We start from the raw sequence: 22,904 nt of genomic DNA on the forward strand, positions 1-22,904 counted from the left end.
AACTATTTCAGTGATCATTATATGCCTTCAGATGCCTTCTACGCTTCACTCCTTTTTTTTTAATATTATAAAGTCACTAATTTCATAGTCATGTGTAATTTCATACATAATTTCCTAGTAACTGGTCATACTTTAGCATGTTTTCGTATTGGCTGCTGGCATGCTCAGAGCCAAAGTTAGGACTCCCTTCTAGCAAGTGGGGTCGTCCTTGCTCCAAGTATTCGCTTTTATTTAGATTTTGTTCTCCTCAGTTTCTCTTGATCTTGACTTTGTTATTACTTTTTTTTAAACCCTTTTGAATAATGAGTATTTGGAAAATGAAAACATGTAGAGATGTAAACAAATCTTTACAGTGACTTGGGCATAACATGTATTTTGGTTTCGTACCTCTGAATTTTAGAACTCTCTCATTGTGGTAAGCACTAGGGATTTACCAACATTTAGCAAACAGTTTATGTGTAATCTTAAACCAGTAAGGATAGGTATGCTATTTATTATTAATTGTCTTCGTTGTAAACCTGATAGTCATGTAAGGAAGATGCTCTAATATTTTGCTGTGGTTATAGGAGCCTTCATTCCCGGAGTTCCGTTGCAGCCTATCCTTCTCAGATACCCAAACCCGCTGGTAAGCATAGTGTTTTACTTGGGGAAAACCTCAGACATTCCGAACAGCAAAAAATTCTCTAGTTATCCCTTTTAATCTCTGAATACAGCTCTGACTAGACATAGTGGAAGAACATGGACAGACCCCATTCCCCTTGCCACATGGAGCGTTTAGAAGTTTGCAAGACAGGCACGTACTCGTGGACACCAGCATTACATTTTGTCTCTGCTGTTACTAAGCTCCGGGAAGGTATTTCCTTAGCTTCTGGAACTCTGTTGTCACAGTAATGGTACCATTAAGTCTCCGATTCAGGGTCTTCTTAGACCGGGTAGGAGAAAACCGGCGTAAAGTTGTGATTTTCACTAAGCCTACAAGGAGCCTTTTCCTGATTCAGTGGTTATTACTGGAAGGATAAGTGGCATAGCAGGATAAATTTGGGATTGGCTTGGTGTTTCCTTCCTGGCTCAGTACTTACTAGCTGTGTGACTCTTAGCAAGTAACTTAAATAAGAAGGTAGATAGGAAAAGAATCTGTCATCCTATAGAAAGTGCACAGCTGGCTTAGCAGACAGTCTCTCTGCTCCAGCCAGGTCCTCCGTCGTCCTCCAGATACAGATGGTGCCACCATTTTCCTATAAAGAAAGATTTTTCGGAATCTGTTTTGGTCTGAGAGGAACTTTGTCTCCTAGAGACTTTACATAAAAAGGCAGGCTGTAATTAATTATCTATGTTATTTAAGGTCAAGCGTTCTTGTTCAATTCAACTTTTCTTTCAGTGGCTGGCTTCTCACCTTTCAACATCGTACTTAAAAGATTAAAATCCATCAAAATTAACTTATTGTATTTCTGCTTTTTCACATTTACTCAAATTCTTTCACTATGTACTACTTTAATCTTTTCTTCCAAATACCTATCCCCTTCTTTTTTTTTTTTTTTGAGAATGGGTATATTCTGGGTTTTGTAAGCAAATCAATTACCAAGATATGTTCATACTAGGAGAAAAATAGCTAAGCATGCACATAGTTTTATTAAAACTTAAGAGCAACTTAATTCCGTAAAATGGTAAGTGGCTACGTATGGAAAACAGATTTTTGCTCTATAATATATAATCCGAGGATTCATACGGCAATTCACTGCTGATAACAGACTCATTTTACTTTTCCACATACTGCTTTTAATTCAGAAGGAAAGTATATGAATACTAATATTAAAATAAGATTTGGGTTTTATTTGGTATTTTTTCACTGAACTAACAGTCTCAATACTTCTGTTATTGTAGGACACTGTGACTTGGACATGGCAAGGATATACATTGTAAGTTGCTTCTATTATTAGCTTATTTAAACTTTATTCAAGTGAAGTTAAAAAAAAGATCATTTATTCCTTTTTTAAAAAAATAAGTCTTATTTTTTTGTAAAAGTAAAGCTTTTTTTTAAAGATTTTATTTATGGATTTATATATTTATTTGAGAGAGAGAGAGTGTGTGTGCAAGTAGGGGGAGGAAGTGGGACAAGTAGACTCTGCCCACTGAGCCAGAGCCTGAGCCCAACACAGGGGTCGATCTCACAACCCTGAGATCAGGACCTGAGCCGAAATCAAGAGTCAGATGCCCAACCGACTGAGCCACCCAGGTGCCCCTAAAAGCAAAGATTGCTAATCAGATCCTAAAATCTCACCACTGAGAAGTCTCTGTAGGGAACATCACTATCTGGCCCGTTAGCCTCAGGCCCCTCCCAGGTGCAGGATTCTAGCTGTCTGCCCTGTTCTTATGGGTCTCCAGTGTGTATCTCCCAATTCTTAAGAACCAGTCCAGTGACCTGGTTTGCATCCTACTTAGCTTTAATCTTGTAGTTTTATTTCCATTGCAGACTTAGCCTATTAGCTGGTGTCTCCATTGTTGTTTCACTACCTCGGTTTAAGCAGTCCAGAGCCATTGCGTCATGTGGCCTGAAATAGCAGTGATGTGTCTGATCTGAGCTGAGAAAATAGCTAAGCTTTCAGTTCCGTTCTTGAATTTTAAAAGCATAGGGATCAGCAGTTTCTATAAACATTTAAGAGAGGAGAGGAATACAGCTCACCAGTAAGCAAGCTGAAGTGAAACAGGCCTTTAGAAAGAACGAAACATGTAGCATCTTACTCTCCCTCCAGACCTTTTGTCGAGCTCCCCCTGGGTAAGTCTGAGCCCATTTACAGTGCGGTGAGAGCCATGTATAAAATGCCTGGATTTGGGGCGCCTGCGTGGCACAGCAGTTAAGCGTCTGCCTTCGGCTCAGGGCGTGATCCAGCATTCTGGGATCGAGCCCCACATCAGGCTCCTCCGCTATGAGCCTGCTTCTTCCTCTCCCACTCCCCTGCTTGTGTTCCCTCTCTCGCTGGCTGTCTCTATCTCTGTCGAATAAATTAAAAAAAAAATCTTAAAAAAAAAATGCCTGGATTTGAGGACTTTGCGCGGGGGCTTACCCAGCACTGCCTTTTTACTACTGAACTTTGAGAGTTCACATAACATTGTTGATGCATAGACAGCCACTTGGACCTATTTAAAGGGGATTTTGTTTGCTTGGGATTTATAGTAAAAGATTTTTTCCTCTCAGATGGAAAATTTGAGAACTGATACTTACAGTCACAATTTATAATTATATGTAGAATTGGTACCTCTACCTAAATTCCTTCTTTTAGCTAAATTCCTTGTTTAAATTTTTACATTTCTTGTCTGAAGTAAGTCCTTTAAGTAATTTTTTATAGATAAATCATATTATTTTTCGTCTTCTTCTTCTTCTTCTTTGAAAGAGATAGAGCACAAGGGGGGGAATGGCAGAGGAGAGGGAGAGAGAGAATCTCAAGCAGACTCCCCACTGAGTGCAGGGCCTGACCCAGGGCTTTATCTCACAAACCTGAGATTATGATCTGAGCTAAAATCAAGAGTCAGATGCTTCACCAACTGAGTCACCCAGGTGCCCCAAATTTAGTTTCTTAATAGCAAAAACAGGTTGGTTGTTTTCTTAAACATGTAGATTAATCCACTCTGCCAGAATTCTGGGTCATCTGTGTAAATGAAGCAAAATAAAAATCCCATTGACATCCTATCGAGAGAGTCTACCTATGTATTAGAAAGCCATACACAGAAACAACTATTTCAAAAATTTTCTGTGAGAGGGTTGGTTATAATCACTTTAAAGCCTTTGTCCTTTGTCCAGTTTTACAGTGAAAGAAAATTTCTCCATAACTAAAACATTTCTTATTAATTGGGACAGTTACGAAAAAGTTTCTGCTCTTAGGGAAAGGCCCACTGATTTCTTTTCTTTCTTTCTTTTCTTTTTTTTTTTTTTCATATCAGAAAAGAGTTTAGAAATGTAATGTTCTACTCAGAAACTGTCCTATAAACACATTTATGTACCTTAAAATGTGGCCTCGGTAGTTTCTCTATTAGGCCTACGAGTCTGAGTTGTCAGGGAGACTTCAGATTTGGGGTTTAGTGTGCTGGGCTGCAGTTCTGACTCACAAGGGCATATTTGTTTTTGCCTTTGGTGATTTAACTTTTGAATATCACGAATACTTGTGCGAGCCCAAGGAGTGTGACAGCAGCAGGGTGGCGTTTCCAAATGCGGGATATAGATGTAGGCTGATGCAGTGGAGCTTGCGTATAAAGAAAGGATCGTTGAGCGATAATACTAGATGATTGTGTATTACCATGTAACAATGGCCTGTTCTTTTTTCTCTTCAGCTTTCAGCTTTGTATGCTTACTTTCTGCCAGCCCTTCACGAAGGTGGAAGTTGAGGTAAGTCATTCAACACGTAGCCTTGGCACTGGAGATTGGGCCTTCCCTTTCATTTCGAACTTCTAGTCTAGAGAGCCCAGCTGTACAAAGGTAGGAAGTTAAGCCCACCCTCTTTAAAAGAAGCCCTGCTCTTTCACAAATTGTCCACCTGGCTCTCAGATCCAGCCCTTAGAATCATACCAGGAAGTACGGCTCACTTCTGGGAACTTCCGCCTGTGGCCACCCCTGGCTGCCTAGATTTGCATAACTGCTTTCTATCTTGTTCCTTTCAATGCTGACCTCACCCAGTGGTATGGTCGGCTTCACATTCTCACAAAAGGAGCCGCAGTCGCTGACGGAGCCCTAGAGCTCCTGGAAGACTTTGTTCTGTCCGAGTGGAGAGGCACGGCCATCAGAAGCCCCCACTTTTGGAGTCATTCTGCACACGGAAGGCCTGAGGAAATCCTATCTGGAAGGCCACTCATATCATCAGGACAGTCTTTCGGCTTGAGTTGCAGCAACAGGCAGGGAGTTGGGGAGTAATTCCATCATTCTGAAAACTCTGACCAGATTTTTAAGACTCCGAAGGTTGGTTCCAGAACTGTTCTTAGGTTCTAGGAGTGACGTGGAATGGACCCCTAAATGCAGAATCAAGTTGGTTTTAGTGATACTGTCAGGTAACCTCTGAAGAGAGAAGGTCAGAATAGTGAGGCAGGCTCTTGATTCCGTTTTCCAGTGGCATCCAGAAATCGTGTAATGAGAACTTGAAGTTTGCATATGTAATTCGGAGTTCTGAGTGCGGGCCCATTCTCCAAGTGACAGGACATGGAAATCGAAGTCACGAGAATACTGTCTTTTACTTTGTCGAAGAGCTTAGTCATTTAGCCACGTAGAGGGTGTCAGCAGTACCAAGTGGCACAGGAGGGCAAATTATATTTCAAAATGAGTTTTACTTCGGTTGAAGTTTTTCTTGAGACTTGCAGGTTGCCTACTTGCCAGGAAAAGATCCCACATTTAAGACCAGCTCGGTATCTCTCAGTGTGCCAAAAAATACTCGTTCTTGGAATATATATATAGATGTTCCTAGAGAAAAACAATGGTCTGTGCCCTAATAATTAGTTTAAGAAGTACCAGGATAAACAAAATGAATCAGATTCCTTTCCTCAAGACCTGTGAGTGCCTTGGAGATGGTTTAACCACAGTACCCCTTTTTCTCAGGTGTTCCATAGGATACGTTTTGGGGAACCCTATCAGGAAGCAATATTGTATTATTTCTAAGTACTCCAAGCAGGCTCTTCCTTCTTTAATAGATGTTCAGATCAACTAGCCCTGTGTTCTTTCTCTAAAAAAAAGAAAAAAAAAGAAAAAAGAAAAAAGAACAGAAAACTCATACTTAAGAGCCACGCTGTCTTCTGTGCAGATTTGGAAGATACTGTGTATGCAGTATCTATGCTGCCCCTTCCCATGTACCCTTCCCCAGCAAAAACAAGATCTAGCGACAGATGCGGAAATGCGCGTAGAACTCTACTTCTTTTGTCTACATGTGTCAGTGGTCAAACTGTTACAACAGAGGTAGGCGAAGTCCTCTTTTTGGCCCTGAACATTATTACCACATTTCCTTTCTGTATCATGGCCAGTCTTGTCCTCTCCTCTCCTCTCCTCTCCTCTCCTCTCCTTTCCTCCTTTCTTTCTTTCTTTCTTTCTTTCTTTCTTTCTTTCTTTCTTTCTTTCTTTCTTTCTTTCCTTTTCTCTCTCTTTCTTTCTTCCTTCCTTCTTTCCTTTCCGATCACAATACTTGCCTTCTCCAGCCAGTTCTTAGACCTGTCTGCATAATCTTTCCTGGCAAAGAACATATCCCTTGATAACTTCACAAACAAAATGGCTGCCAACCTGCTTAAAATAGCAGAATCGGGGAGATTCAAGGTATTAGAATTGTGGCACACGGCAAGAGGGTGGGGATGTGTGGCCTTCAAGTTTCGTATTCTGAGTTTCATTATATTTATTTTAGATTGATGGTGCTACCTTTCACTCAGGGCACTCCTCACTACTTTATGACTTCTGAATAGTTAATTCCCCCAGGTTGGGTGCAACTGGAAAATGTATCCCACAGCCTGTCAGGTGCTGGGTGTGTCCACACCCCAACTCAAGACTTTCAAGAGCTGGACACTGTGTCCAGGCTTTTGTGCTACGTCCACGGAGGCCCGGCTTAAGTGGCTACACGCGTGGCTTACCTGGAAGGCTCAGTGCGCTTAGCTGTGCCAACGTCAGGTGACTTAGCTACTCAGCAGCACCCTCCCCCGCCCACCACCACCTCCATGTTCTTTAAAACTGTTATAAATCCGGGGCACCTGGGTGACTCATTTGGTTAAGCATCTGACTCTTCATCTCAGCTCAGGTCTTGATCTCGGGGTCATGAGTTCAAGCCCCACGTTGGGCTCCACACTGGGTGTGGAGTCTACTTAAAAAAAAAACCCAAAAAACAAAAAACTGATGGAAATCCTAGTTATTATTTTTCCACATATATTTTTAGAACTTTGTGTATATTAATTAGGTAAGCCTAATTGAAGATGTATCGTTCAAGACTATAGTCTTAGTTTTGTGGTTTTTAAAATGAACTTTGAGTGGATCATTTGGTGTCCTTTTAGACACTCTCCCCTGGTGAGTCACAGGACATCCCGGGATGTAGATGGCCTTATCCGTTCATCTTTTACAAGTTATCCCTTCCTGATGATGATTTTCCAACTTTGTAGTTATCAGAATCATTAGAAAGCTAAAATCTAGGGAGTGTAATATTGAGGGGTGTTTTCTTGTCTCCTCTCCCCACTCCCTCTCTGCTTCCTTGACAGATACTTATTTTTGAGAAGGCCATTATTTTCTTGACTCTTGAATCTTAAAAATATAATCCATTCCAACCCGCGTGCCCTCTGTAATTGGTCTTCCAGCATCCGTGAACAATGAGGCCATGTGTGTCCAGAGAGGGTTCTACTGAAAGTTATTCTCTGGATCATCGTGGCCTACTGGGTGTGTTTAAAGTGTCTTTTTAGTGGTTACTTTTATTGGCCAGCTACTCACAAGTATGCCTTTATAAGCAGATGGTTTAGGGCCATAAGGAGGAAGATCGCTAGTAGGAAACATCCCAAAAGGTGACATAAGTCCAAGAGCCTGCTAGCTGTATCTCAGAGAGAGAATCCACACAAAGCTAGACTATCAGGCATTATGCGGGCAGCAACTGGTTTATGAATGGAAACAGGACATTCACAGTGACCATCAGTCTGTTTCCTCCTTCATAGGCTTTTTCTCCATTTATACTCAAAGCCACCCATTATAATACAGACACATAAAAATATTTGTCTGTAGGCATACAGACGTATTTTGTTTCAGTAAAATTCCTTTGCAGACCTTTAAAGGAGCTTCTAGTGGAGAGCGTTAGACCTACAATACTTTACAGTGGGCAATCCATTGCTAGAAGTAGTAGAAAGGGATTGTTTTCATTAAAAAAAATCCTAATTTAGGAAAGGATTGTAATAATGAGTTTTATGATCAATACCTGTAGATAGATAACAACTTTTTAAATCTCTAAAGAGTTCATTACTCAGGAAGTGTTCAAATATATTTATTTAGTTTACGTAAATATCCAAACACACTCAAATGACTTATAGTTTTGAATCTGAAATGAATGGGCCTTTTAGAAAGCCTCTGTCTCATGAATGCACGCACACACACACACACACACACCATAAATATACTTGTTCTCACAAAACTAATTTCTTCTGAAACTTGGTATAATTCTGAAATTTCTAAGTAGTAGTAGAGAAATGGAGTGTTCTATTTTTTTTTTTATTTTTATTCTTTTAGAGAGAGAGAGTGCATGATCGGGGTGGGGGAAGAGGAGCAAAGGGAGAGAGAGAATCCCAAGCAGACTCCACACTGAGCATGGAGCTGGAGGCGGGGCTCGATCTCACGACCCCAAGATCATGAATGACCTGAGCCGAAATCAAGAGTCGGGAGCTTAACCGACTGAGCCACCCAGGCGCCCCGATAAATGAAGTGTTATAAAAGAGTATTAGCTGGGGTTTTGTTCCAATTCTGCTACTACCGACCTGTATGTGCTTGAGTAAATGACGTAAGCCTCCCCTAGCCTGTGTTCTCACTGGGAAAATGGGGGTGATAACACCTCTTTTATAGGGTGGTTAGCATTTAATAAGGTGACTGAAATGCTAGCACGCAATAGGTGTTGAATAAGCATGTACCTGTATTTCCCTTACCATCTAAATTGCTCCGTTCTTTTGGGAAGAGAGCAGCAAATGTTAGTTCACAAATACCTTCCTTCATTCGTATTTGCTCTTTTTGAAGCCTTCACGGAAGAATCATGGAAACAGCCAGAACTGCACATCTGTTGAGACTGACTCGTCAAAATCCTTTTCTGTTACTTGGAAAAAGAAAAGGCTGTTGGTAGTATTGTCCCTCATCAGTCTTTCTCCTTTTTTATAAGCATTTATTTAGTAGAAAGGAATGTGCTCAATGGGTCAGGAAACAACGAATAAAGCAGTTGTACTGGTCCCGAGTACTCATGTGAAGGATTGGCTCTGGAGATCATCGGATCGCCTTCAAAACAGGCTGAAGGATTCTGACTTTATCTTGTGCATAGCCTATGGCCCAAGAGATGGTGGGGCAGTCTGGGGCCAGAAGGGCACAGGGGGTGTTCCTATGGGAAACACGTCCATTAGCCGCCCCCTTTTATGGGGCAGGACGGTGCCGAGCCAGCAGGCGGAGGACCAGAGCACACTTAAGTGAGGAGGGCAGAGGCGCTGGTAGCCAGTCTCAGGAGCAGTGGAAAAGAATTGGAGACATTCACGTGGGCTTTTGTGGGCAAGGAGAGCCTTCCCTCTACCCACCTGGGTCCCACAGCTGGGTCTGTGAAATAATCTCACCACGGCCGGACTCATAGGAGAAAAAGTATACAGATTTATTAATTTTTAATATGTGCACAAGGTCATCACAGGGAATAAAAGGTAAAATCCCCAAAAAGTGGTGAAGAAGGGGAGGGAGGGTGTAGGCCCCTCAGCAGAGGGCCAGTGGTCTTTAGGAAGGACAAATGGACCCTGGGAAGACTAGAGCGGGAGCTATGATAGCGTGTGGTAAAGTTTGTCTGGGTGTGATGTCGACTTCGGTCGCATCTCCTGTGGTAAGAGTCCATCTGCCCTGTTTGATGAAACTCCCCAGGAGGGAATTTACGACAAGGGAGTTCCTTTTAGAGGGGCTGACCTTAGGCAGATAAGGGAAGTTCGGAGGAAGCCTCTCCCTGCATTTGCCATTAGGCAAGTGCCTTTAGCTCAGCATAATCAATGAACCAAAGGGGCACATGACGGGGCAGCATGTCCCGAACTCCTCCACTGTCTTCTTTCTAAAGTTGAATGTGAAGTGCCATTGAGGGCAAAGGAGATTGGCAACATGAGAAGCACGGACTGTGTCTGAAGCATTAAAATATGGCGGCCGCAGGTCCAACAGGCATTCCCCAAGCAGAGGTGAGGTTCAGGTTAAGTAACTTGATCCTCACCTGTCGCAGAGACATTAAGGAAACAGACTCGAGATTAAGACCCTGTTTGGGGCACACGTGCATGACTGAAAGGAAAAAGGAAGACCTTCAGCGAAACAAACAGAACTATTTTGTACCTGGAGGCAGTATGGTCACCTTGGGAAAATCACACAATTTTCAAGCAGCCGTGAGGACCCTGTGGAACTTGACACGAATTTGTAGTAGACTCAACCCACGAGACTGCGGACCTTCCTTTGAGCATCCTCAGTGGTCTCTCACAGGGATGGGCAGGCAGGAGCAGGAGAGGTGATCACGGGTCTGCGGTTGGCGCTATGGATATGGCAGAAGGGGGAGGTTCTGGGTGACGGAAGGTCCACATGGGTGTGTCTGACTCCTGAAGTCCAGTGGAGACAGGCCGCCAGCTGTTGCCAGGACGGAGTGGAGGAAGAGAGACGGGCATGGTCCTGAGAGTGACCAGAAGGTTCTCACAGCTGTGACAGACCAGGTTAGAGAAGTAAACAAGAGCTCATCCGAGGGGATGAGTGTCATTGTCATTGTTATTGTCACTGTGGCCAAGGCACAGCTGAGAATACCTGTGGCCAGGTGAAGAGGCTGTGAGATCAACATGTCAGATGAGCCATCCGTGTGGATACTCGGGATAATGAGAGAAGAGGAAGGTGGAAAGGAAAATTGGGGGTCCTGAAGTCACTAAGGTATCGAGCTGTATGTTAGGGGACAGTAGTAGACAATGGCAGTCATGTTTCCCTGTCTTCGGCCGATCCTCCTTTCCAAATAGAAGATATGTTTTTGCTGTGAGCCTTGACTGACCGCATACGATATAGAAATGTGATAAAGAGGGCAAGGTCTGTTCCAAGGAGAAGTGACTTTTTATGAGAATTTCCATTGTATTGCCTCTCAGGAGGCATGCGGGGGGGCCTCGAAGGCCCGTGAGGGTCAAATCCAGGTTTTTAATTATTTTGTACTCTCAGTGGGATTTTCTTCTTCGAGAATAAAATGCCATGCCAATATGAGAGTTATTAAAAATCGTTTTATGGAAAATATTACCTGCACTAAAAGGAATTAAAGCCACGGTTCGTTGTATTATGTTTGGTTAACAGTGTAGCAGCAATTTATTTTTCAGGGTTTTCTGGATGTGCTTTTATAACCTACAAATTAAGCGTGTTACGGACGATCATGTGGCCTTTTTTAAAAAATGAAGAATTATATGCCAATTTAAAACTTTATCATTTATTTTGTTAGAATTATGAACATTGATTTTAACATGCATTTTCTTCCTTGGATTTCATACAAAGCAAATATAAGAGATGAAAGTCTAGAACAGGATGGAGGGAGTTTTGAGAAATACTTACTTAAAAAGATCCGTTGTTGCTCTGGATAGATAAGTGATGTGGGGACCTCTGGTGGCTTAGTTTATTTTTCCATCTTAAAGAATAACTAGAGACCACGTGGAAAGCTAGATGCAGAATTCCAGTTGGAGCGGGCCTTCAAGATCATCGAGTCGAACTTTTTCGTTGGACAAGAGAGGGGAGTGAGTCCCATCAGGGCTGAATGGCTTTTCCAGGATTGCACAGCAGAGCCAAGGCCGTAGCCAGGCTGAGTGCTCTTTCTACAGCGTGCCCCTGCTCCCTGGGGGAGAAGGTTAATGACGGTGCATATCACACAACACACCCTCCCGTGATTCGTATCCGTGTTATCCTACAATGCCACTTGCATCCATGCTGTCCCCTTCACCCTCACTCCCTCTGTCCGTGTCTTACTTTCTCCCACAACGTGATTGTGGTAGCCTCGTGGGCTTCTCCCCGCTATTAGCCTTTTCCTCTTTGGCTTAGCCATTTCCTACCACCGAGGCTTCTGCTCAAAAGCTTGGACTCGGTCACCAAACTCCCTCGCTCAAACTTCATCTCCAAATCGCCCTTGCCCACCCAAAGGCGTCTTAACGTGATTAACGAGATTTGACAACAGGTCCGCATGAGTCCAGAAGTGGTGTTATTTGTACAGATCGTTCTTTTTCTTTCAAATCGCGGTCCTGCCCCTGCGCGTGGCCTTGCCTGTATTGTTTAGCCTCTTCAAGCTCCTTTCGCCACCCATCAAGTGGAAATGGTGGAGCTGGCCTCCAGGAATTGTTGAGAGTTAATCTTATAGGGTACCCAACGCACAGTAGGCGCCTAATGGATGGTAGCTTTTATTGGTGGACTTGACTCCTCTGTCATAATTTTTACCCCACTAAATGGAAGCCCCCTTGACGGCAGGGGCTTCCTTGTCATGTCTTTGGGGCTTAGCGCAGGGCCTGGCATACAGTAGGTGCCTACTCAGTATTTGTTGAATGTAAGTGGGCCGTGAAAACTTGAGCAAGTCATTTAATCTTTGTGAACCCCAATCCTAATGACGAAAATCGGGAGGATTGGTGAAATGAAATAATGCATGTAAGATAATAATGCATGCTGCTTGTTCGTAATTAGAACTCAATGAACAGTAGCTATTGGCGAGATCGTGTTTATCCTCAAAAAGCCAAAATCAAGTCTTAGCTCTTCTGTAAAGCCTCTTTGGCTGCTTTTCCCTGCCCCCTGGCCAAATTAATCATTTCTTATCCCTCACTCTCATACTCCAGGAAGGATGGTTTAGTGGGGAAAACAAGGGTTTTAGAATCTGACAGAACTTGGGCAGAGTCCTGGTCATGTGACCTGAATAACGCTAAGCTGACTTAATGACGCTTTTAAGCCCTGTCATTGAGGGTAATGATACTTAGCACATGCTGTGTTGGTCTATCCTATTAAAATACGGGTCTTTTTTGGAGCGGGAATAGAGTCCCGTTAATCTTGCCCGGACTATAGTAGGTGTTCAAAAACGATGTAATGACTTAAATATAGCACCAAAATCTCATTAATGTTCGAAAGCTGTAAATGAAACAAGGACGGCCCCAGTGAGGCAACACTGAGTATCAAGGAGAGAAAAAAAAAAGAGTAAAACTTAGAATGGTAAAGCAAAGCACAGGGTTTGGCAAAAGCTAGACAGCCAACACTAAGGGTTAAAAGAAAGTAGAAGAAATGACAAAAGGTGACATTTGCACAAATGATACAACACGCCCACACAGGAGTGGGTAGAGAAGATAAACTGTGAGAGATACGCTGCTACCCATACTCGCATGTCCACACGCGGGAGGAAATGCAGCGTGGAGGAGGAGATCTTTATACCTACAGCTTTCCAGCTTCCAGAATTCCAGGCCCCAGCTCAGTTCATCCTCTTCGCCATCAGGGAAGTGGGTGATCATCGCCCTCTTGTCAGAGTCCAGGCGACAGTGACGAAAACTTCAGGGACATCCTCGTGAACACGCAGAAAGACCCAGGCGTGGCTGCCGATCCGCTGAGTCCAAGCATAGTGTTCTTTCCACTACAGCATGTAACCTGTGTGCTGGAAGGGCGGTGGGGGGTTTCATATAATGCTAGAGGGCTTATGAGTTAATATTTGTAGCCCTTAGCAGACGTCTTAGGCCTAACAGCTGTGATAAAAAATTATGTTTGTCTTTCAGTTTATGCCTGTTCAGGTACCAAATGAGGAAGAAAAAAGCGATCCCGTCCTTTTTGCTGGTAGAGTCCGGAATTTAATGGCAGAGTAAGTGTCTCTGTGTGATCGCAGTTAGTAAATAGTTTTTAAATGATTGGTCAAATGGCATTTCACATAGTTTTAGGATTTGGGTGTTGTGTTTTGTTTTGTTTTGTTTCATCCTGAGGGCCTCATTCCCTAACTCATTTTGGTAAGGAAAGTGACGTGTCTGGGAATGTGGTCAGTAAGACAATCTATAAATATTTTCCCCAGATGCAGCCCCAAACTAATGGAAATGAGTCTTTGTCGGAAGGGGAGTAAGGAGGCTTCAAAAACCAGAAGAGACCAGCCAGTGACTTCCACGGGGTGGCTTCTGCTCAGCTGGCCTGTCGCTGTCACACATTCGTGGCTCGCCTTCTGTGGCCCAGCCTCCACAGACCTGCCAAGGCCGGGTGTTTCAAAGGCATTAATGCTTATAGCCACACAAAGGAGAAAGTTTGCAAGGGAAGGTAATAGATACACAGAAAAGGGGGGAAAGTCACCCTCACTAAGGGATGGCTAGAAATTTAGGATTTGTAGATTATAAACATAAGGCAAATATTTTCCTGTCTTAAAGGAGTTTTAACTGGCCATGACCCTGCTTAGATAAATCATCTCTCATCCTGTAATGAATGAATGTGTGTAATACTGTCCTACCACCCAGGCAGCCCTGGAGCCTTCCCAATGTGCACCCCACGCCAGGCAGCACCCCCCTCTGTCATTCCAGTAGTAGGCTTGGCGCTGACAGGCCAGCAATCTGTATTCCTAGTACAAATTCAAATGAGAAATCTAAATCTAGCTTCATAGCTGAATTTGGTATTATAAGCAAGATTATATATACATGGATTCATATTCTACAGCAGAATAACTTTATTTTCACAACAGCATAGATGTTCAAAAAATTTTTTTACTATGTGTACCTACATGTACTTGATTTTCCCAGTTTCTAGGCTGGCTACAAAATTTGCTTTGAGGTTGTTTTCTTCCCTTTCTCCTGTTTTCATACCAGCTTATGTCCAAAAGTTAGGAACTAAGATCAATTTTAGAAACTGAGAGAATTTATACCAGATAGGTTGACTTCCCAAAAGGTGCCTAAAAACAGAGCAAGGTTTGATTAGGCAGCCTTTTTCCGAATTTGGAGGCATGGAGGTATAAGGGCCTTGGATAAAGAGTAAGAAAGACCTCAATTAGCCGTACAACCACGGACAACCCTTCTGTAGCCCCTTTCCTAGTATGTAAGGTTGGAGTTAAAGTCTTTGCCTTGCCTTTCTCCTGGTTTTGGTTGTCATGAGTCTCATGGAGGAAAGTGGTCGACAGAGGCATTTGAAAATGGGAAAGGTGCAAGCTAGCGGTGGTACTGCGACTCGTAATGAATATTTACCCAGTACCGTGCCGGGCCATTTACTCGGGTTATCTAACATACTCTGCACAGCAGTTCTTGGAGCCAAACAAGGGAAGTGAAATTCAGAGAGAGATACCGTTTGCCCAAGATCATAGCAGGTAGTGAGGGTCTGGGCTGGGACTCAAATCCACGTTTCTTGCTACCCAAGCCCCAGCTCTTACCGGGCATCTCTACTGTCCAGGGTTATAAATGATAAATTCCTGAAACATTTAAAATTTTTATTTTCCCAAATAAAAATATCCTTACACCAAAATATGTAGTAATCAAAAACAGCCCAGTTGTAAATAGAAAACATACTTGATTCTTATCGCATCTGTTGAAAATGTGACATTCTTAGCAGTGAGTCGACCAAATCAAATACAGTTGAAGACAGAACTTTATGATTCTCACTGAATGTCTGTGAATAAAAGTTTTGTGAAGAGGAACCTTCAGGAAATTATTTTATGTACCGCACAGGATTTTTTTTTCCTTAGTACTCAGTGTTTTTTCAAGTTGTTATTCATATCTATTTTTTTCAAATCTAGTTCGTTATTAGACCTCTGAGCAGGAGGGAGTAGGGGTCATGCGCTCCTCTGAGGCTGGAGTATGTTTTAAGTGTAAAAGAAATAATGAGCTTATTCTCAGTTCTCTTTAGTATTTTCAGATGACTGTTACGGAGCAAGAAGTGATCTCCAGTTTTGAGAGATGAAAAACTCAGGTGGCTAGCAATTTGGATAGATTGTCCCCTTACACTATAAACAGAGGCCATTTATCTGTTTAAATGGCAGTTCCACAGTCCTTTTTAGTTTGTCTTTACAATAAAGAACACTGTGGAGTAAGTAATTGTTCCTATGTACAGATGACAAAAGGGAGGCTTAGGTTAAGAGCCAAAAGGTCCACAGCTGGTAAGAGACTCCCCTAGAACAAAACCTGGGTCTTACTGCTTTCCCGGAGACCGAAGTCAGCTAGTAGCATGGTCACAGTTAAAACCCTGAGCAAAACGACCAGCTGACCAAAGCATGCAGACAGGGGATTAACTTGGCCACAGGAAGTCTGTGCAGGAGAGAAGTATGTCTCTTTGGCAATAATAAGCCAAAGCTACTGTTTGAAAAAGTAGTAAATACTTTCCCATTTACTATTGTTTTTTGACCAGTTCAGGCCTGATGAAAAAATCATTACCTTTTTTGGGGAAAAAAATTGAATTTGTTTGCATTTCAATGCCTTTCAGAGCTTTGGGAATTCCAGTAACAGATCATACCTATGAAGACTGCAGATTAATGATTTCAGCAGGACAGCTGACATTACCTATGGAAGCTGGGTTAGTGGAATTTACCAAAATTAGCCGGAAATTGAAGTAAGTATATTGTTAAATTGCTACACTTTCATAAAGGCACCCCCCAGAGATCTGACATCTTATAAGTTTCTTTTCTCTGGTTTCATTAATGCCCAGCTCTAGAACCCACACGGTGTTTATTAAGGAAGATGGGGCTGTAAATTCATCTCCCATTTAGTTCATCTAGTGTTTTTTCGAGAACGGTCAACTCAGAAGCATGTGTATTGGTCACAGGAGGAGGCTGAGAGATAGTCAGTGTGGAGCAGCACAGATCTGCCTCTCTCAGAAGTGTCTCAGGGCAGTCTGTCCGTCCGGCTGCCCTCTTGCAAAAAGAATGACGTAATTAGATGGTACTGCCTTGTGGTGGTCAGACCTTCTCGTGTGAAATCTGAATTGACTTGTAGAGAATCAATTCTGACCATCACTGAATTTTTTTTAAAAAGATTTTATTTATTTATTTGACAGAGAGACAGCCAGCGAGAGAGGGGAACACGAGCCGGGGGGGGCGGGGCGGGAGAGGAAGAAGCAGGCTCCCAGCAGAGCAGGGAGCCCAATGTGGGGCTCGATCACAGGACTCCGGGATCACGCCCTGAGCTGAAGGCAGACGCTTAATGACTGAGCCACCCAGGCGCCCCTGACCATCACTGAGTTTTAAATACTTACCCTAGATCTCCTTTTTCTTCAGGGTACATACTTTTCTTAAGGCAAAAACACCCCTTTGTGCTTTTATGAACAACCCCTTCGAACCATCTGCTAGGAAAAGTATCACCCCCGATTCCCTTCCTATTACCGTTCATTCTGTTTTGAGCCCCATTGGGGATTTGCAGAATATATTGATTCAGTTGGCTTTGGCCTCCTCCCAAGGAGAGAGCTACAGAACTCGTTATTGTATTAGAAGTCAATATTTGAAGATAATATTTTGATAACTGATAGAGCAAATATGGTTCATATCTTCTAAGTAACAAACATGTTTTGATATTCTATTCACAATATTCATATAAATTTGAAAAGTTTAGATAGTTACTGAAATTGGATACAGAAGAAACTGTGTGTTAGGTCACCTGTTAAATTCGACAAGACAAAGGCAGGATGTGATGTGGGCTACGGTACATTTTCTGGTGTTTTGGTGTTTTAATGTTTTATAACTAATATTGGAGGAAGTGTGTATTGTCTAATGAATCTCCCTATCACAACATTTTGTGCAATGTGAGTTCATCATCAGCCTGGAAACTGTTGAAACCAAAAATTGCATATTTTTTTAAAAAGATTTTATTTATTTATTTGACAGAGATAGAGACAGCCAGCGAGAGAGGGAACACAAGCAGGGGGAGTGGGAGAGGAAGAAGCAGGCTCACAGCAGAGAAGCCTGATGTGGGGCTCGATCCCATAACGCCGGGATCACGCCCTGAGCCGAAGGCAGATGCTTAACCGCTGTGCCACCCAGGCGCCCCAAAAATTGCATATTTTTTTAACAACTCAATAAGTACTGTTGACTTACTAAGTAATATTTAGATTAACGATATGATTTATTTTTTTTTTTGCGAGTTATTTCTTATTCTATCACATTGCTCCTCTTCTCAGTTACTTTTCTTTTCCTCAGGCATTTGGGAAAATTATAATCTTACTAATATCCTTCAAAAAAAGTCAGAAGCCTGTGTACACGTTCCATAAGTACTCTAAAATACCATTTTATTCTCATTTTCAGATGTAACACTTAAAATATTGTTCCCTCATAAAACATCCATGTGGACCGTTAAGAGCTGACGATACATATTTGTGATTCTTTGTTTAGGTTAGACTGGGATGGTATTCGTAAGCAGCTGGATGAATACGCAATAATTGCGAGTTCTTCAAAAGGAGGAAGGATCGGAATTGAAGAATTTGCAGAGTATTTGAAGCTGCCTGTTTCAGATGTCCTGAGACAACTCTTCGCACTGTTTGACAGGGTACGTTCAAACGTCATCTCTAGTGGGCAGACATCTTGCCTCTGCCTGTCTCCACGGAGCATAAATCAGTATGGCATTAGAAACACATGGCAGGGGACTATTCGAGGGAGCAAGATCGACCCCAGGTTTAATTTCATGATCTGGTTTTTCCCCTTAAGTAATAGTAGTTTAGTGACATCATTGTATGTGTGTGTGTGTTACAACAATTAAGGTGGTATCTAGTTACTTTAAACACCAGGTCAGAAATAAATATTGTGACCATAAAACCATGTTTGTAATATAGAATTGGAAAGGCTTCTATAACTGGCAAGAACTTAAATCTTTATGTCAAAATTCATTCATTGATGACAGGGGTGGTACTATTCTATCCTGAAGGCTTCTGGACTTCCCCCAAAACGTGTGAGGACCGAGTAGATTTTATTCTCAAGTAATCTTTTATGACAAAGGTTTCAATTAAAGCTGGACTGTTGGCCGTTATATTGGAGGTACGGTTTTCTGCTTACAAATATGTAAGTACAGGCAGTTCGATAACTGAATTGTCCAGAGGTTTCCTTAGGAAAAATGTATCAAGATTTCAAGTTCTCGATTTTTCATGTGTTTTTTTTAACATATAAAGTTGACAGTAAAGTTTACTCTTTTAGTGGCAGTTTTACAAGTGTTCGTAAATGCATCCAGGCATGTAAATACCACTCCATTCAAGATACAGAACAGTTGCAAAAAAACCTTCCCTGTAGACATCTCTTTGTAGTCAAATCCTTGCCCTGCCCTTAAGGCCCAGCAATCACTCCGTCTCCATAGCTTTGCCTTTTCTAGATGCCATGTCAGTGGAATCAGATATATATTATCTGAGTCTGGCTTCTTTCATAACGCATCTGAGACCCACCATGTTGTTGCACGTATCAGTAATGTGTTCCCTTTTCTCGCTGAGTGACATTCCATCCTATGGACGCCCCGTTCTTGGCGTATCCAGGCCCCAGTTGAGGATCATTTTGGTTTGTTTCCAATTTGGGACAATGATGAATAATACAAGCTATGAATATGCCTATATAGGTTTTTATGTAAGTCTAGGCTTTCATTTCACTGGGGTCAGACCTAGGATTGTGATCTTGTTATTGTCTTATCTGAGAGTGACTTTATTTTGCATTCATTCCTAAGGGACATTTTTGTCGTGAATAGAATTGACGTGAGAGTTCCTCCCTTCCAGCAGTTTAGTGATGGTGTCCTACTGCCATAGGTCCTCCACGACTATGCTGCCTTCCCGATTGTTCTTTAGTTTTGGCTCTCCTCCCCAATCCTCCTACTATGGCCTTTTGTCCAGGGGTGGTTGCCTTTTGCATTTTGATTTGCGTTTCTAATTTTTTTTTTTTAAGATTTTATTTATTCGACAGAGATAGAGACAGCCAGTGAGAGAGGGAACACAAGCAGGGGGGGGTGGGAAAGGAAGAAGCAGGCTCATAGCGGAGGAGCCTGATGTGGGGCTCGATCCCATCACGCCGGGATCATGCCCTGAGCCGAAGGCAGATGCCTAACCGCTGTGCCACCCAGGCGCCCCTGAGTTTCTAATTGTAATCGGAAGGAGAGATGGGCTTGGCCGGGCTTTTTCTATCCAGTCTGCTCCAGAAATCCCGATTCTCTATGGACCATTGGGAAAAGATACTTTGCAAAGAAATTAGAGCTTGATGACAGAAACCAGGACAGGGCTTCTTTTTCTCTTTACCCGGAGCACACTCACGTTCCTAATGACTCATTCCGTGACCTCTAAGATGAGCCATCCTTCCACCTGATGCAGTGAGGGCAATCTTCTCTCTGTAGTGCCCAGTCCCCTGTGCTTGGCTTGCTTGCAGCGCACAGATCGTCTTCCCTTGTCCGTGAAACGAGCATGTGCCACCGCAGTCGTACGACTAGGAAGTATAACGAAGATTTAGGAGAAAGGAGAAGTACATTATTGGCTATAATCGCACAAGTTGGGAAAATGGAAGCTCTTCTTACTTGTACTATTACCAGTCTCTCTGTGAGCTTTGTCGTCGCATCTTCCTTTTTGGCTCCAGAAACCAGGCAAGTAATTTCAAATGAAGCTTCTATAAATACGAACTTGGTGACAGGAAGGAATATGGCAGGGATAGACAAACAAGGACAGGAGATGGGGAACTGGGACACGAAACAGGGACCAAGGCGGACACGTAGAGCATATCTTAGACTTTGGGCTCATCAGGATTTTCCATCAACCTTAGAAATAATATCTATGGAGGTTGCCCTCCCTTTTCAGGTGTCAGACTGTCACTGCTAGCAATTCCAGGAATGTTAGGACACCCTTCTGTCTCTTGGTGGCTGATGATCCCCGTCGTTTCTCTGGCACTGTTAAGGATGGGAAGATTTGGAAGTGGGGAAGGGAGGGTACAAGGATTAAAATAACCCCCAGTTAGCCAGGTTGACTCACTCTGAACTAGAGGATACAGCGAGTCTTGGCAGCCAAGTTGGCCAATCACATTTCCGCATGGACGGCTTCCACCGGCTCACACGTCACTTACAACCATGAGTGTTTGTCACTTCTTTGTATAGTGTGACTTGGCTTTCCCTGTAGACCGTGAGATGGTCTTTCCAGCACTTTTCTTTTGATCTCCCAACATACTGGAAGGTACAGAAAATAGCCCAGAGAATTAGGAACCAACGCGTGAGACCTTCCTTTCTCTCCTTCTTTCCTTTCTCCTTCCTTTCTTTTTTCCTCTTTCCTCTTTCTGTCTTTGTCTGTCTGTCTTTCTATCCTTTTTTTTTTTTTTTATCTTTAACGTATCTGCCTGTCTGCGCCTGTGAAGATTTGCTTTGTTTTGAGAAGGCGAATTATGCAATTGTTGTTACGCCCCGGGCACATACCCACTTAACTTCCAGGCTAGGCTTGTTTCCTCAGTCTCTTTAAGTCATTTAGCTGGGGAATGTTCCATGGGAAAGACAAGAAGTTCAGTAATGACACAGTTTGTTTCTCTCAGAGTAGCTTATCTTGCTAAACTCAAAGCTTAATGAGGGGTGGGGGGTCGGGGGAGGAAGGGTGGGAACGAGAAAGGGTGGGGTGTTCCTGTGCTCTTCCAGCAGCTGTAAAGTTTTGCAGCTCAGACAGCTGCCCTCGGCCTCTCTGTCCTCCCCCAAGTCTAATGAGGTTGTGTTGGGATTTGGGGGATGGGAAAAAGACCTGAAAATCTCTCCACATCCCCTGACTCTTTCTTCTCATGTACATTCTCGGCTGGTCTATAAAGACTTCATAATGGTCTTGTCTCAATTTGTCCCTAAAAAATACACTGTCTCTTTAGCTCCTGCTGACAATCCAGACATGTCCTTCCAGACTCTCGGGGGATCCGATGACAAGTAAGGTCCCACAGAAACATGGCATTCACCTTCCAAAGCATGACGTAGTTCATTAGTTTAAGGTCATTTCCTCTGGAGAGGTCCCATCCCTCTGAAAAAAAAAAAAGGAACTTTTTCATCTTTGCGTTGAATTTAGCTTCTTTATTTTTTACAAATGTATCCTGAACTCTCCGCCTCGGATTGGTCGGATGTCCAGACGAGTCAGAGTTGAACACTGAGACAATAGTTAAAAACAGTGGTGTCTCGACATTTTTTATAGTCAGTAATTCAGTGTTAAATTCTAGACTTTTTGCCAGCACTCCAGAAGGGATTGAAGTGTCCTTAATGGGATTAAGAAACAAGACTGGTTGAACCAAACTCATTATAACACAGTCATTTTTACAGTTCTAACCATGTCTCAGAATGTCCATAACAGCATGCCTGTTCCTCGCACCCTCCCTGAGCACCGTGTCCCCCGAGCAGAGCCACGTGCTGTCCCACCAGCAGTCTCTGATGTACCTATAAGACAGAGTCCTCAAATACTTCAAGACGCAGCTCACCCCTCTTGCTAGCTTGACTAGGCACCATGTTATCTGCCTCTTACCTCTTACTAGCAGCAAGTCCCATCTCTTCTAACTGCACCTCCTGATAGACTCAGCTTAATATCTCATCAACGCCCATCCCCACCACCATACGCACACCCACTGGTGGCCGAGCCATATTTCAGGGGTCAGCAGACCTTTTCTATAAAGAGCCAGATAGTGAATATTTTTTACTTTGCAGCACGTATGGTCCCAAACTTTCAGGGCAGCTTGTACAACCAAAGAGAATAGTTCGTCTTATCCCGCTCAGAAAGATTTCTCTGTTTACCTGCAGTCACCTAAACCACAAAAGTGTCCCCACTCAGCATGAGCAAAAAATCTGCAGGCTGCAGCACCCTACCTTCTCCCACAGGAAGGGACAAGCCAAGATGCCAGTTATTGTTGGCACTCAGGATTTCATGCTGGAACGAAGACCAGGAACCAGGCAGACAGGAAAGAACTTGGGATAAAGAGACGCATTCATTCCACATAATGTGAAACAGTAATAAAAGATCTACAGAAGTTTACAATAGCCGAAAATGCTGGATTGTCCAAGTGCTAAAGTACGCACACACTTTTCCTGCCTAATAGTTAAACAAAGGACGTAGTAAATGCCAGAAGAACGAAGTACCCGTTAGAAGGCCGAAAGGGGGAAAATCATGACAGTTTTCAAAATTATTTTACAGAATGGAAAGAATAAACACCTATCTAAATTTTTTCAGGTGATGGTCTGTTTTGCAATGTTGTTGGTAGAGAAGGCAATGAGCTCGTGCTAAGCTATATATAGCTGAGGAGTTAGAAACCAGTCTCTCTCGTCTCTGAAGACAAACAGTA

The 22,904-nt window shown here is 42.8% G+C and overlaps 1 protein-coding gene across 1 annotated transcript in view; it reads left to right on the plus strand.

The window, feature by feature from the left end:
* LPCAT2 (lysophosphatidylcholine acyltransferase 2) overlaps positions 1-22,904 on the plus strand; it is a 62,111-nt gene that overhangs the window by 18,289 nt on the left and 20,918 nt on the right. The window contains exons 6-11 of the mRNA XM_045806812.2: positions 567-625; positions 1,882-1,916; positions 4,324-4,378; positions 13,441-13,523; positions 16,103-16,228; positions 18,000-18,153. Coding sequence (XP_045662768.1) covers positions 567-625; positions 1,882-1,916; positions 4,324-4,378; positions 13,441-13,523; positions 16,103-16,228; positions 18,000-18,153 — 512 coding nt within the window. The remainder of the gene's footprint in view (positions 1-566; positions 626-1,881; positions 1,917-4,323; positions 4,379-13,440; positions 13,524-16,102; positions 16,229-17,999; positions 18,154-22,904) is intronic.

The sequence above is a fragment of the Ursus americanus genome, chromosome 21 (assembly GCF_024610735.1).
Source record: "Ursus americanus isolate L20-20 chromosome 21, mUrsAme1.1.p, whole genome shotgun sequence".
NCBI classification, from domain to species: domain Eukaryota; kingdom Metazoa; phylum Chordata; class Mammalia; order Carnivora; family Ursidae; genus Ursus; species Ursus americanus.